General features: G+C 35.7%; 1 protein-coding gene across 1 annotated transcript in view; it reads left to right on the top strand.

Annotated features, from left to right (window-relative positions):
* The window catches only part of TTN (titin), a 243,708-nt gene that overhangs the window by 131,955 nt on the left and 96,516 nt on the right, over positions 1-15,237 (top strand). Inside the window, exons 119-131 of the mRNA XM_059820083.1 lie at positions 6,346-6,429; positions 10,394-10,458; positions 10,530-10,920; positions 11,129-11,404; positions 11,634-11,909; positions 12,060-12,199; positions 12,677-12,803; positions 12,890-13,153; positions 13,258-13,524; positions 13,646-13,909; positions 14,428-14,567; positions 14,695-14,821; positions 14,910-15,176. Of these exons, the coding sequence (XP_059676066.1) occupies positions 6,346-6,429; positions 10,394-10,458; positions 10,530-10,920; positions 11,129-11,404; positions 11,634-11,909; positions 12,060-12,199; positions 12,677-12,803; positions 12,890-13,153; positions 13,258-13,524; positions 13,646-13,909; positions 14,428-14,567; positions 14,695-14,821; positions 14,910-15,176 (2,688 nt within the window). The remainder of the gene's footprint in view (positions 1-6,345; positions 6,430-10,393; positions 10,459-10,529; positions 10,921-11,128; positions 11,405-11,633; positions 11,910-12,059; positions 12,200-12,676; positions 12,804-12,889; positions 13,154-13,257; positions 13,525-13,645; positions 13,910-14,427; positions 14,568-14,694; positions 14,822-14,909; positions 15,177-15,237) is intronic.

Raw genomic sequence — 15,237 nt, 5'->3', positions numbered from 1 at the left:
TTAAAGTACCTGAGGTGGCCGAGGAGGAAGAGCCAGAAGAGGAGGTGCCAGTGGTCGTTCCCCCAAAGCCTGTGGCTGTGCCCAAGAAACCTGTGGCTGTGCCCAAGAAACCTGTGGCTGTACCAAAGAAACCTGTGGCTGTGCCCAAGAAACCAGAGCCTGTGGCTGTGCCAAAAATACCAGAGCCTGTGCCTGTCCTTAAAAAACATAAAGTTCCTTTAGTTAAAGGTACATACATCAGTGACTGATCCTTTCCTTTTCTCTGTTCTCTGAGTACTTTTTACCTGTTTCACTTATGTACACAGTGCTTAGGTATCTGAGTCAATTATTTGTCACTTAAAATTTTATTCTTCATGTTTTGAATGCCTTACTCTTTTTAGTCATTGCTTTTTTCACTATTGTATGTACATATGTATCTCAATGTTCACAAAAATGAAAATTTACTAATATCTTTAAAGCACCTGAAGTGCCAGAGAGAACTGTCCCAGAAGAGGAGGTGCCTCTTACAACACCTAAAAAGACAGAATTTAAAAAACCAGAGCCTCTTCCAACAAAAGGTATATATTGCCAGGAGGCATGTCCTGAGAAGAAATGTTTTTTCTATTCTTATCTCTTTTCTTTGTTCATATCTGAGTATATAAAATGTGTCATTTGTATGCAGACTATCTTGGGAAAGACTGTTTGGAGCACAAACAGTCTTTCAGGGTTATGGACACTGTTACTCACTGTGATTTTCTGTGTGCTAGGTGTCTGTCTTTTTTCTGTTTCATATGTACATTTATATACATGCAAATAAAAGGAACTAATATTTTTTAAAGTGCCTGAGGTGCCTAAGAAACCTGTCCCAGAGGAGAAAGTACCTGTTGCTGTTCCTAAAATACCTGAACCACTACCAAGTGAAGGTATATGCCATCAATCCTATTACTGTAAGGACAGTTCTTTGTCCTGTTCTTCCAAACATAAGCTTTAAAATAGATGTTATCCTTTTTTTCCCATTGTAATGTTTGTAAATTGTTCACTTCATATTTTAGATGATACCAGTCTGTTTTGTGTGTCTAATATTGTATTTTCATATTTGGAAGTAAAATATCACTTTCAAAGTTAAATATTCTCAAGTGACATATGCTCCAACACAGGATATTCCTAACAAAGTGTGTCTCTTTTTAAAATAATAATCAATTCCCACTAAATTTGAGTCTCTTAAAACCTAGTATTTATATTGCTGTTATAATCTTAAATTGATTGAGAGCTTTGAAGATTTTATTCTTTCCAGTTACAATAACTCGTCCACAAATTTAATGTTTACTTTATATGGTACACATAAAAAATACTATTCTTCACACAGCCCTGATTCATTCTCACATAGAAAGAGAGTAGTTTTTCAAAAGCATGCATTAACTGCAAAGGTAACAGATACTGAGTCATTACTTATCCTAACATGTATTTGTCTGTGTCTATTGGAGTAGCTTTCTTTTTAGTGATAGCTACATAATTGTTCATGTGAAACAATCTTATCACTGGAAACTTATACCAGTTGTCAATATTCTTTAAAGAACATGGAATCATAAAGGAGACAGAGCCTGAAGAAGCAGAAGAAATTCAAGTTGCAGAAGTAGAAGAAGCTTTACCAGTTGCAGGTATACAAAGTACCTACCTAGAGGCTGCTGGACACCTTTCTTTCATTACTGTGCAGTTTTTTTCTTGCTCTATCATTCTTCCCACATGTACCTTTATGTCGTAGGTCTCTGAGTAATTCTTCCTCTGTTGTTATGCTTTGGAAATGAGTTCTGATCTCTTAATTCTAAGTACAACATAAAAATTATTTTAAATGCTTTCACTTTGTTTCTTGTCAACAAAAGTCTTCCCGTCATTTGGTTTCCCACCTTTGTTCTCATGTTATTAACATGCTTGGATATTTGTATTGTGTGCATGCTACAAAGCAATAGCCTAAGGCTCTTTCATACTCCCATTTAATTCAACGAGATTTTTTCACTGGCTTCATTGGAAATGGAAAATTACCATCTTTACATTTGTATATTACTCTTCACATAACTACTGTGGTAGTAAGTTTATACTAAATCTACCTAATGTTATTTAAAGCACTGGAACCTGAAAAGAAGATCCCTGAAAAGCGAAAACCACCACCACCTACTCCACCAACAGAAGATATTAAATTGGCAAAAGAACTACTTAAAGGTATAATCATCTGAAGCCACAATTAACAGTGGGAACTCAAACATATAATCCTTTTAAATTATACTGATGAATCTTGAAAAGCATGCTTTTAAACCTATCACTTTGGATCTTTTTTTTTTTTCTTCTCTAATTTACTATCTCTCTAATGATGCACCTTACTAATGCTCAATTCCTTATGATTTTTTTACCAGTGCTACGCCAAGTCAGTTTACATGGATTCTTTTCAATAGTTATGGAAAAAATCAATTTATTAAAAAATAATCTTAACCAAGTTAACACATTCTTCTATCCTTAACATAATCCTTCTATCTTTAACATGTTCTTACAAATGAAAAGAATCCCCAGCAATAACTTGCTGGTGTTACTATATGAACATGGGTTTCAGATCAACTGTGCATCCCACAGATCATCTGACTTCTTCTAAACAGTTAATCAGCCAGAATCTTAGCTTTGTAGCTCTTGTCTTTCTGTTATGTCAATAGCATTAATCAGTTGTTTGGATTTTTTTGGAAGTTCTTTTCTTTTTTGAATCTAATGATGTGTGTGGTAAAATTCGAATAATTTTCTTTAAAGCTCCTGAATCAAGGAAGAAAGTTGTGACTGCAAAACCTGGTGAGCCTCCAAAACTGGAACCCCCACCTGCTAAAGGTATCTAGCTCATATAAGAATCTTACTTAAATTAAGCCTCTCAAGAGCCCAGAATTCTAGTTCTCAGAATCTTCTTTAATTTGCTCAGAAATATTAAAGCTGTCTGTGTTATCTTATGCTCAACAGTGGTCTCCAGTCTTGGATGTATATGTTCATGTTATATTTATGTCCACTTTAATCTCCCATCATGCAATTCATGAGATGCAAGAGACAGAATCACAGAAGAGGGAGACAGTTTTTATGAGTTTTGTCACTTGTGTAGATGCTCACTTTAATTCTCTGCTTAGGGAGAAATAAAAAATAATATACTGTTTAAATATATATAGCACTGTTCAAACATACTCAGTTTCTTAGTCTGAAATGTAACTTATTTTTGTGAGAGGACACTTTCCAGAGATGGAGATGAATAACAAATGAGCAAGCCACTTTACAAGTAGTCCCTTATATTTTTCATATGTACTGGAGCTTAAGACAAGCTAAGCAGCTAAGCAGTCAACATCTCCTCTTAATGCTGTTCCAAGCTTAGAAATTAAACTAACTGGATCCTTATGAGCATCATAGATAGACAGTTCAGATGAATAGATATGTAACATAAGCCTGTAATGTGAGAGGAAAAGGAGATAAAAATGTTACTGTGATAAGTCTCTTTGAATACATAACCTTTATAGTTTTGTCAAACCATACTTCTCTTTTGTTGATTTGTATGAAAATTTCCTCTTATGCATAAGCCTAGAAGATGACTGTATGCAAATAATATTAAAAAAGTATTAAAACTATCAACTTCAATCTCAGCAGTTTTACCTTTGCTTTTAATATTCAGTAGTGGACCAGCATTTGATTTGTGTATTTGGAATGGTTAGTGGTTGGTTAGCTCTTACTACTGTTATGAACCCATGATAAAATCTGGAATAATATTCTTTTAAGTGCCTGGACTTGTAAAGAAACCTCGCAGAGTAATTCCTGAAGTTACTCCTCCACCAAAAGAAGAAGTTGTTTTGAAAAGAGGTATAGTAACTTGGCTCTGTTTTAAAAAAAACAGCATATTAACATTATTTGCTGTATTGCCCTAAGTAGCATTGTTTTATGTGTGTGGTATGGAAAATTACACAAAGTACTATTTGATGTCCGTTTCTTGGGGAAAGCTTTTATAGTTGCAGGGATGAAGTGGGGATATCCTGAAAATCTGTCAGATCAAAAGGATCTGTGATGAAAACAGAGCAGAACACTGAAAATCTGGTTCCCTGTACCTCTCTTCTGTTTTCTTAATCTCTGTAAAGCCTAAACTAGAGTTGACATATTTCCACCATCTTCAGCTTCTGGACACCTAAATATTTTCCAGTGACAGTGTAAATGTTATTAAAGTCACATGTGTAGCATCTGTATTCTCTTTTATGGTTTTCTTAGAAGTACTGCACAGATCGCAGAACCCCGTGGTACTATTGGACATCAGTCCCCTTTTCTGCAAAGTCTGGAGCACTAATTCCAATTCTCTTTGACATACCACAGTGGGATGACTCATGCCCATGTACCTTGCAGCTGACCTTAAAATTTCAGACAACATAATAAAATACAGATATTCAGTTTTTCAGATGACAGTTTCATTAGATAGTCAAGACCGATATCTGACAGCACAAAAATAAGTTAAATAAGTAAAATGAAAGCCAAATATTATATAAATTTGAGCTCTCCAAATATAACTCTTGAAGATTCAGTCTTGTTCTCTCACTAAAGTCAATAGAAGTTTAATCCATAATCCTACATTTTGTCCCTGAAAATCATCTGTAACTGCAGTTATTAATGCATAATTATGTAGAGTAAGTCATCATTTAAATGTGATCAAAAATACATTATAAGAAATGTTATTCTATCATAGACAGTTAACATTCACGTCTTTCCTCTCAGATGAACTGCTCTTAATAAAAGCACCTTTTTGCTCTAGGTGACTTTGATTTTTAAAAGGCTTTCAGATTAGCATCTTGACTAGTTACACAAAATCTTCCATTTATATTGAACTATATATTTTACATTCCTGTGTCTTTATGGTTGTTGATATATTTTTAATCTTTTGAGTTGTTCACCGTCTTATTCCTTTGTTTACCTGTGCTTTAAAAACTGAAATTCCTTTTCTTTTAAAGTTCTTAAAAAGAAATCAGAAGAGGAAGAACCTAAACCAGAAAAAGAACCTAAACCAGAAGTTAAACCGGTACCTACACCAGTAGAAAAAATTAAGAAACCTGAAGGTACTAGATTACATTCAAATCTATCTGGTAAAGTAAAATTTAAAAAAGAAAAAAATCCCACTTTTAACTAGTATTCTCTGAAATTCAGGAATGAAAGTGAGATTTTAAAAGATGGTTTGCATTAACCTAATTGTGTAAATTAAAGCTTTGCTGAAAGCATAGCCAAATTTGACATCCACATTTGGGTCTGAAATCTGCATTTTGGGATTTTTTCTCAGTCTTCACTGTGTATAGAAGAGAACTTTACAAATATTTTATAATACTGATAAAAACATAAATACAGGGAAACAGTTAATTCAAGCATTATTTTAGTTAACATTTTGCAAACATTTATCCTTTTGTCCATTTAGTGTTTCTAATTTATTCAAATCTCACTCATAAATATGTGTGCCTAAACCTTATGAACATCTGAAACTGTTTATGTCTAAAAAGAATGAAAACTTTTAAATACATTGGAGATAATTGTATTTGGGGATTCAAGGTGTTTCACAATATATCTTACAAAATAAAAATAATATTTTAAAGTCCCAGAAGTTCCTAAGAAGAAAACTGAGATACCTGTCATAAAAAAAGAGGAGAAACATGTGCCTGAGCCACCAAAAGGTACAGACATGTGGTGGTCTTTTTCCTTATTGCAGCAACTAAATGGTATTCATTGCTGAATATCATGCTATATTAACCTAATGCATTACTATCATCCAGTCTCTCCATGACTTGTATCATGATTAACCACTTTGCATTCTTCTGGATTTCTTGTTGTCTTTAATTCTCCAGAGCTTGAAAAATTCATCTTTTTTCCATTGTATCTTGCTTTACAAGTGTTCATCTAAACTTAATTTCTTGCTTTCTGGCTAAATAAAACATAAAACAATAAAATCTGTCTTCGATTAACTCTCTCTGTATTGTTGCTTCTAACTTTAATGTACAACGGGATTACAAAACGTGTAAATTAATCTATCTGTAATTGTTGTGTTTGAAATGCCAGAACCTAAGCAAGCAGCTATCCCACTTCCTGGGCCTGAACCTAAACCTGCAGTAGGTAAGAATTCTTTAGTCATGAATACCAGTTCAGCCTTTCTTGTGCATCTAGTATTTTCCATTCAGAGATTTCTGGCTAAAAGGATATTAAACAAATGTCTTTAGTATTACTAAGACTGGAACTTTCATACAATCAACAGAACATTTTAAAGAAAGTCGTACTTAAAACAAAATTATTTATTAAAACAAATATATGAGAAGTCTTTTTTTTTTTTTCCTACAGCTCTAAAATCTCCAAAACCAGCAGCAGAACCAGCACCAGCTGTTACTACTCCAGTGACAGTCCCAGTGGTTGGAAAGAAAGCAGGTATTTATGTTTATTCTATGTTATGTATAGGGTTTTCTCTCTGAGATACCTAAATACTTTCAAGATAAAGAGAATGAAGAGCTGTACAATCATATAACTCATTCATTACAGGAAGGTCCTATTCAAGGATCTTGTTATTCTAGGTACTGTCACCTAATCTAAAAGGCAAGTGTCTCTGATATACCATAGAGATGGATCTGTGCTCTTGTGTCTGGATGGTGATATGTGTGCCTTTATTTATTGTCCTACTATGAAATTTGTGTATTCTGTTGATTCCTTGATGTTGTTTATGTCCTGATGTATGTCTTGTGAACTGCATCTTGTATTTTCTGTATAGCAAAAGAAAGGTTACATATGTTTCTAAACAATTCTTGTGTTGTTTGGTTTTCTGCTTTTAATTTGTTATTGAAGTCCTGAGGAAAAGTGGCGGTGGAGTTGAAGAACTATAGTATTGCTACTTACATTTGATACACTTAGGACCCTGAATCATACCCTCTGTGAAAAAAAAACTGTGAAGATTCCAGTTCCTCTGAAGCACTCTGAGCCTGAGGTCCATCAGTAGAGCTGATGTACATGCTGCTCACCCATAGTTCAAAGGGCCTCATGTCACAGTAGAGCTCAGATCTTGGGCACCTGAGATGCCTAATCATGAACGTCTCTTGGCCATTGATTTGGTGATGTAGCCAAGCCTGCAGTTGCATAACTAACCCATTTTATATAGGTGGCCAGACAGACCTTAGAAAGCTGTCATTTTCTGCTACTTTTAACATAGACTGGATTTAAATTGGCAAACTAGTGGGACAACGCTCTGTACCATAACAGTGGTTTACTTAGGTCTTCTGTACTGTTTGTGTGTGCCATTCTTATCTTTCTTTTGTTTTGTGATTGTGTTGTAAGTTTTCTGCTCTGTGGAGAAAAAGTGCTCTATGTTCATTTTATTTCAGGTATAGCTGGAAATTTTGTCTTAAAATACTTTTTTTTCTGATGCTTATTCTGATGGATTTTAACTCTCTAAATTACCTGTGAAACCTTTGTAGCTGCAGAAAAGCCTGATGCACCATCTGTATTAAAGCACAGAGATAAAATGCTCTCAGTGGAAGAAGAAAAGCCCAAGTCAATTGTGTTAAAGAAGATTTTGGTTGAGAAGCACTTGCATGAAAAAGAGAGAGTAAGTCCTAAGGAGACAGTTCTGGACATACAGAGAGTAGAGCCACTTGAGTTTAAAATTGCACTGGAAACAGCTGATGGAATACTGAAGCCAGAGAGAGATGAGCCAGAGAAAGTGGATCTTAAATATTTTACCTTGGCTCCTGAAGAAGAGGAGCCAGAAATTACACCTACAGTTTCAAGAAAGATTACCCTTACAGGTGAGAAAGTAGAAGTTGCAATAGATCACATTACTTCTGCAAAGGATCAACCACCACTACCTGATGAGGAATTGAAATTGATTTCTATAGCATCTGAACATGAGGAAAGAGATTCTGGAGAAGAAAAGGGGGGTGAAATTAAATTGGTTGTTCATAGGGAAGGTGCTGAGAAAGTCTTTGACAAGTTTAGTGTTCTTCATGAAGAAAAGATTCCTGTGCATGAAAAAGAAGAGGAAATTGAGTCAACTTATGTGCCTAAGCATATACCCAGAGAGCCATATGAACCCAGGGACCAGAAAAGACTTCTAGGAAAAGAGAGAAAATCAAAAATCAGTTTGCAACCTGAAGAATTTCCCATTAAGGGTAAAATTTCATTTGTAAAGGATATCACAGAGTCAGGAATAGCTGAAACTCCTCTGCTTAGAAGTGAAGAAGAAAGAGGAGGTTTTACTCTAGAGAAATCTGAAGTTCCTCTTGGAGAATCCATGAAGGAGCATGACATACAAAATAAAACTCAGTGGATGAAGAAATCTGGTACCACAGTAGCTGAAATTCCTATAGATAAGATTCTTAATAAAGAAGCAAAGAAAATGGAAGTTATTCAAGATGATGAGAAAGATGAGAATCTGGACTTTACATCAGCAGAACTACATTCCTTAGACCTGTTTGAGGAGACTGAACCAGCATTGAGAAAAGATTTTGACCTAGAACACCGCACTGAGGATGAGAAGGTTCCCAGAGAAAAAGCTTACATAATCTTTAAACCGTCCGTTCTTAAGACAGAAGTAGTGGAAAGGAAAGCAAGAGGAAAATATTCTGCAGAGGAAGAAGTTCATTATGAGGAGGGTTCAGGACAATTGTTGACTGAGAAAGCACTCCCAAGTGATAAAAAACCAGGCAAAAAGGTTATACCAGAGAAGGAAGAGGAAACTACCTTCAGCACCCACTTAAAAAAAGACAAAATTAGACAGTCACATGCCCCTGAAAAGCTGGCTATGGAAAAAGATGACTTTGACACAGTGATTACAGGAGAAGGAATGGAAGGTGAAGTTGCCATAGAAGAACATGAAAAGGGAGTCAAAGATGAAATAGATGATAGATCTGAGTCAGTAAAGAAAGTTCCCATTCAGCCACCAGGGAGTCAAGATAAAAAACAATTTCAAGAAGTTCATACCATTCAGGATGAACGTAAAGAAACTCCAGCTCACAAAAGCAGCAAAGATAAAACTGAAGAAAAGAAATCTTCTTTGACTATGGAAGAAATGAAGCTTTCGGGAAATGAACTTCCAGTGACAGAAGGTACATCAGATGAAAAAACATCAGCTAAACAGGGCATTGCAAAAAGCGCATCTGTTTCCATGCGAAAAGAGAAGGGAAAGCTTTCAGACAAAATACCATCAAGCAAAGGAATCCCTGCAAATGGAGAAGTTACTGACTCCTCAAGCATAGGTAAGATAATAACTCCCAAGAAAGCAGGAGAGAAAGAATACCAGAAATCAGAACCTACTCGCATGATTGAGCAGGCCAGTAGACTTTCGAGTGAGAACAGGAATTTGGATGCACCTGGAGAATCATGTGAAGTTCTGGATGTTCCTGCAAAGTCTCATGCAAAGCGAGGTGAGGAAGACCACTGCCAAATTCTTCCACAAAGTGCTTGTCCTATTTGCTTCAGAAGAATACCATTTGCCATTGCGATGTATGTTTTCATTCTTTAACACTGTTCACATTCCCACCTAGCCTGTTAGCTGGCTGTATTGGCATTCAGCCACTCTTGACATGTTTGTCTTACCTGTTTGTACATACATCTGTGTGATCAATGTTCATTGTCTTAGTCTTACACTTTTATAAGACTGCATAAACCATGTTGTGTGCCATTATCTTCTCAGAAAATCTCACACATTTTTTCTAGTATTCATTTTTCCATCCACTGTAATAAAATCTGTCCTGCATTTCATTCATATCATTCTTCCATTAAAAGTATCTTTTATATTTCCTTTCACAAAATTATGATGAGAAGCAGCATAACATGGGAAATATTTTCAAAAGTCTGAGATGATTCATCACAAGTTGGGCAACTAACAGAACATTCCTCACTTGTGAAGAATATCACATTGTCCTGAAACATGTATTTAATTTATACAACTTATATTTTTGTTGTCTTCATTAGTAAAAGTGTGTGCTTTTTCTAAAAAAATCCATATAATTTGTAATAGGTACTTAAGCTATTTTGGTTGACAGGTAGGTATTGATCAAGGGCCTAATTGTGAGTAAAGTGTTAGGGAATAGCAGAATTTTACAAAATAATGGGCAGAATAATGGGCAAAATAGTAAATTGAGTAACTAGGAGCTCCTAAGCTGCCTTTCAGTCCCCACTGCTAAATACGTGTCTTTCCCATGTTTCAAGATATTGAATATACCATTGAGATACAGATAATATAAGTTGTATAAATGTATACATATGTTTATATCTTCCTCCCCTTCTATGTCTATATAGCTAAAGGAAGAGAAAATCTGGTTTGTAAAAGAAATGTTTGTCTTAATTTTAGTATGTAAGTTTATTTAACTACATTCCTAATAACATTGCTGTTCTGCTTCAGAGGCCAAGCCACCAAAGGAAGAAACTCCGAAGGGTATCAGTCCAGTCAAAGGTAGGATACTACAAGTCAATACGTACAAGCAAAAGCAATAAATCAGGATTAGTTTATTAATTTCTGAATCTGAAATGCAGCCAAGAAGACACCTTCACCAGCAGATGCAGAAAGAAGGAAACTCAGGCCAGGCAGTGGTGGTGAAAAACCTCCTGAAGAACCTCCATTCACTTACCAACTCAAGGCTGTACCACTGAAGTTTGTCAAGGAGATGAAAGATATAGTGCTAACAGAAGCTGAATCTGTTGGGTCTTCTGCAATCTTTGAAGTCCTTATTTCACCATCCACTGCGATTACCAGCTGGATGAAAGACGGAAGTAACATCCGAGAGAGCCCAAAACACAAGTTTATTGCTGACGGCAAAGATAGGAAGCTGCATATTATTGATGTCCAGCTATCAGATGCTGGTGAATATACTTGTGTATTAAAACTGGGGAACAAAGAGAAGACCTCTACAGCCAAACTCATTGTTGAAGGTATTCCCTGTTTCAAGTTTATCAATAATTTAAAGGCTAGCTACTCCTCAAGCCAGAAACACTGGCGCTTTGTGAATTTACAGTGGTTGGTAGATGCATCCTTTTGTTTCCATCAATCACTACACATATTGATTTAATATGTAAGACATTTCTGCATCACACCTTCTGTATATAAATGAGACAAATCAAAATGTTGTTTTTCCCACAGAACTCCCAGTGCGGTTTGTGAAAACTCTTGAAGAAGAAGTCACTGTGATTAAAGGCCAGCCACTGTACTTGACGTGTGAGCTTAACAAAGAAAGAAGTGTGGTGTGGAAGAAGGATGGGAAGATCATCAAAGACAAGCCTGGGAAATTTGCTCTGGGCATTATTGGTTTGTCACATTCCCTCACAATCACTGGTTCAGATGATGCTGATGCTGGCACTTACACTGTTACCGTGGAAGACTCTGAGCTGTCATGCTCATCTTGTGTTAAGGTAGTAGGTAAGCAGTCAAAATCGTGTTCTCCTTTCTCTGTAGGACATTTGGACTGTTTTAAAATTAGGAAAGCTTTTTCTTATAGTATTACAATATAAATGGACAGATAAGATTTTTTCAGCTATTAAAAACTTGTAATACAAAATCTGTTATTTCTATTTCTTCTAGTTATGACCCATCCATTTGTAGTAAAAGTCTGCTAAGCTATATTTTTATATAACTTTTTGTCATGCAGAAGTGATAAGAGACTGGTTAGTAAAACCCATAAGAGACCAACATGTGAAACCAAAAGGAACAGCTACTTTCACCTGTGACATTGTCAAGGATACACCAAACTTTAAATGGTTTAAAGGAGATGAGGAAATCCCTGCTGAACCAACTGACAAGACAGAAATCTTGAAAGAAGGAAATAAAATTTTCCTGAAAATCAAGAATGCTGGCCCTGCTGATGTTGGGGAATATTCAGTGGAAGTTGAAGGTCGCAGATACCCAGCTAAACTGACCCTTGGTGGTAAGGAAGCTTTTATTTCTATTGTTTAATCAGCTCATAGGCCAATGTTCAAAAACCTCTAAAGAAACAAACAAAAAAGGTAACCTGAATTATTATAAAGCTCTGTCAAAACTTGACCTAATTATATATGTGTTCATTTGTGCGTTCTAGAACGTGAAGTTGAACTATTGAAGCCATTAGAGGATGTTACGGTTTATGAGAAAGAAACAGCAAACTTTGATACAGAAATATCTGAGGATGATATTCCTGGTGAATGGAAGCTGAAAGGAGAAATCCTGAGACCCTCGCCTGTAAGCATCCTTGAATTTTACAACACAATTTATTTAAATTTAAACACTGTGAATAGGTTCCCTTGCATCATTATGGTAAGATCTTTGCAGGTCTGTCATCGCTACTCAGTCCAGAATGTAGAAAGGCTAAGCATTATGGTGATCAAAAAGCACTTGTTCTCTAAGTAAGAATTATATGCCATAAGAGCTAAGTTTTGAAGGGCTTAATTTCATACAGCACATTATTCAGACAATAATAAAAATATCCTACATACATTACTAGGAATGATGCTGACATTTAATAGACGTGTGGAATGCTGGAGAAATGCACTCCATATTTTTATTATTGAGTAAAAGCGTTAACTTTCCTTGAAAAACAATTCCAATCTTTCTAGCTGACTCTTTACCGTCTATAAAATATTTATAGAATCCCTTTATTAAAAATACGTAGCAGTAAGGCATTGGCATTGTATTTACCAAAGTCTGTCATCTCTCCAGACATGTGAAATCAAAGCTGAAGGAGGAAAACGCTTCCTAACCTTGCACAAAGTCAAGTTAGAGCAAGCTGGTGAAGTCCTTTACCAAGCACTTAATGCAGTTACTACAGCTATCCTGACAGTGAAAGGTACGACACAGCATGGAGTATGACACCAATTTAAACAGAGTTCACATGGAGCACATTACAAATGATGTGTTCTGTTTTGCTTCCAGAAATTGAACTGGACTTTGCTGTGCCCCTAAAAGATGTTACTGTCCCCGAGAGGCGCCAAGCAAGGTTTGAATGTGTCCTTACCAGAGAAGCCAATGTTATATGGTCTAAGGGCACTGATATACTTAAGATTGGAGAAAAATTTGACATCATTGCAGATGGAAAGAAGCATATTCTTGTAATCAATGATTCTCAGTTTGATGATGAGGGAGAATACACTGCTGAAGTTGATGGCAAGAAAAGCACAGCAAGACTGTTTGTGGAAGGCAAGTATCTTCTTATGAAGAAAACAATAAAAAATGGATAAAGAATGTATCTTTTAGAAGCACATTAGCCTTTTTCTGATGGTACTTATGTGTCTACATTACAGGTGTAAGGCTGAAGTTCATCTCACCTCTACAGGATCAAACAGTGAAAGAAGGGGAAACAGCTCACTTTCAGTTTGAGCTTTCTCATGAAGACATGCCAGTGAAATGGTACAAAAATGACAAGAGACTCCACACAAGCAGAACAGTTTTTATTACTTCAGAAGGCAAAGTTCATAAACTAGAAATGAGAGAAGTAACACTTGATGATATCTCAGAAATAAAGGCCGTAGTCAAGGACTTGAACACACAAGCAAACCTCAAAGTCTTAGGTAATTATATAAATAATTTAAAATATGCTATATATTTATAAGTAGAAAGTGACAAAATATTGGTGTTTTGATAAATTTATATTACTAATTTACCATTTCATATCCACTATGCCTTTTGTAGAAGCTGATCCATATTTCACTGTGAAATTACAAGACTACAGTGCTGTGGAGAAAGATGATATTATTCTGGAGTGCGAACTTAGCAAAGATGTGCCAGTAAAATGGTACAAAGATGGTGAAGAACTAGTAGCTTCCAACAGAATTTCCATAAAAACAGATGGCTTGCGCCATATCCTGAAGATCAAGAAGGCTGCAGAGAGTGATAAGGGTGTTTATGAGTGTGACTGTGGAACCGACAAGACAAGCGCTAATGTCAGCGTTGAGCGTAAGTTATCATGTTTTGGCTAAGGGAAAGTACTGAAACCTTTGTAAAATGGTGTAGACAGACACCAAAAATTGTACCTTTAGAAAACATGCTGTTATGAGGAATAGCTAAAATATCTAGATTTACAATTATTAAAAATATTTACAAGAGACAACATATCTTAAGATACATAAATGGCTGTTGTAAAGACAGTGGTGTTCGATTATTCTCTATGTCTATTTACAGTCAGGAAAAAAAGCAGTTAGTTTAATTCACTGTAACCAATATCTGGGTTAATTGTGAGGAAAAATATTCTTACTAAAAATAACTAAACTTTCAGACATGTTATAGAAGGGGGCTGTAGATTGCCCAAACTTGCAGCTTTTTAAAAAGAGGTTAGATAAAAATTTATCAGTGATAACATTTGAATGCCCTAAAGAAGGGATAGGGAGAGAGTTGAGAACCTTGCCAGTACTACATTTCTGTGGTATAGAATGAGTGAGTAAACAGATGTGAACTTTTGGGTTTTTTTATTTTAGCTCGCTTAATTAAAGTGGAGCGCCCACTGTATGGAGTGGAAGTATTTGTTGGTGAAACAGCACGTTTTGAAATTGAAATTTCTGAGCCTGATGTCCATCCTATATGGAAGCTAAAGGGGGAAACCCTAACACCTTCACCTGTAAGGCTGCTTCTTTATTTTTAGACCCTAATTTAAACTAGAAAAAAACATATTCAATAATAATGTCTTCTGAGTGGTTTCTTAGAATATTCATATTTGGGGTGGGGGGCTGTTTCTTTATCACCAGGACTGTGAAATCATTGAAGACGGGAAGAAGCATACTCTTGTCCTTCATAACTGCAAACTTGATATGACTGGAGAAGTGTCTTTCCAAGCTGCTAATGCTAAAAGTGCTGCTAATCTGAAAGTGAAAGGTATAGTCTGCACTTTACCAACATTTCCACGTGTATCTCAGGGCATTAGAAGAAATTCACTGAACTGAAAGTGCTCTTCTGATTTCAGAATTGCCTCTCATCTTTATCACTCCACTAAGCGATGTGAAGGTCTTTGAGAAGGATGAAGCCAAGTTTGAATGCGAGGTGTCCAGAGAACCCAAGACTTTCCGCTGGTTGAAAGGAACACAAGAGATCACTCCTGATGAAAGATTTGAAATTATTTCAGATGGAACAAAGCATGCTTTGATTATTAAATCTGTTTTGTTTGAGGATGAAGCTAAATACATGTTTGAAGCTGAGGATAAGAGAACAAGTGCCAAGCTAATTATTGAAGGTTTGTCTGACTTTGCCTTTCTAGGAAAGATTTGCACCATAGTTCTTGAATAGTTTTTATT

The sequence above is a fragment of the Gavia stellata genome, chromosome 8 (assembly GCF_030936135.1).
Source record: "Gavia stellata isolate bGavSte3 chromosome 8, bGavSte3.hap2, whole genome shotgun sequence".
NCBI classification, from domain to species: domain Eukaryota; kingdom Metazoa; phylum Chordata; class Aves; order Gaviiformes; family Gaviidae; genus Gavia; species Gavia stellata.
This window is presented reverse-complemented; position numbering and strand designations above follow the sequence as displayed.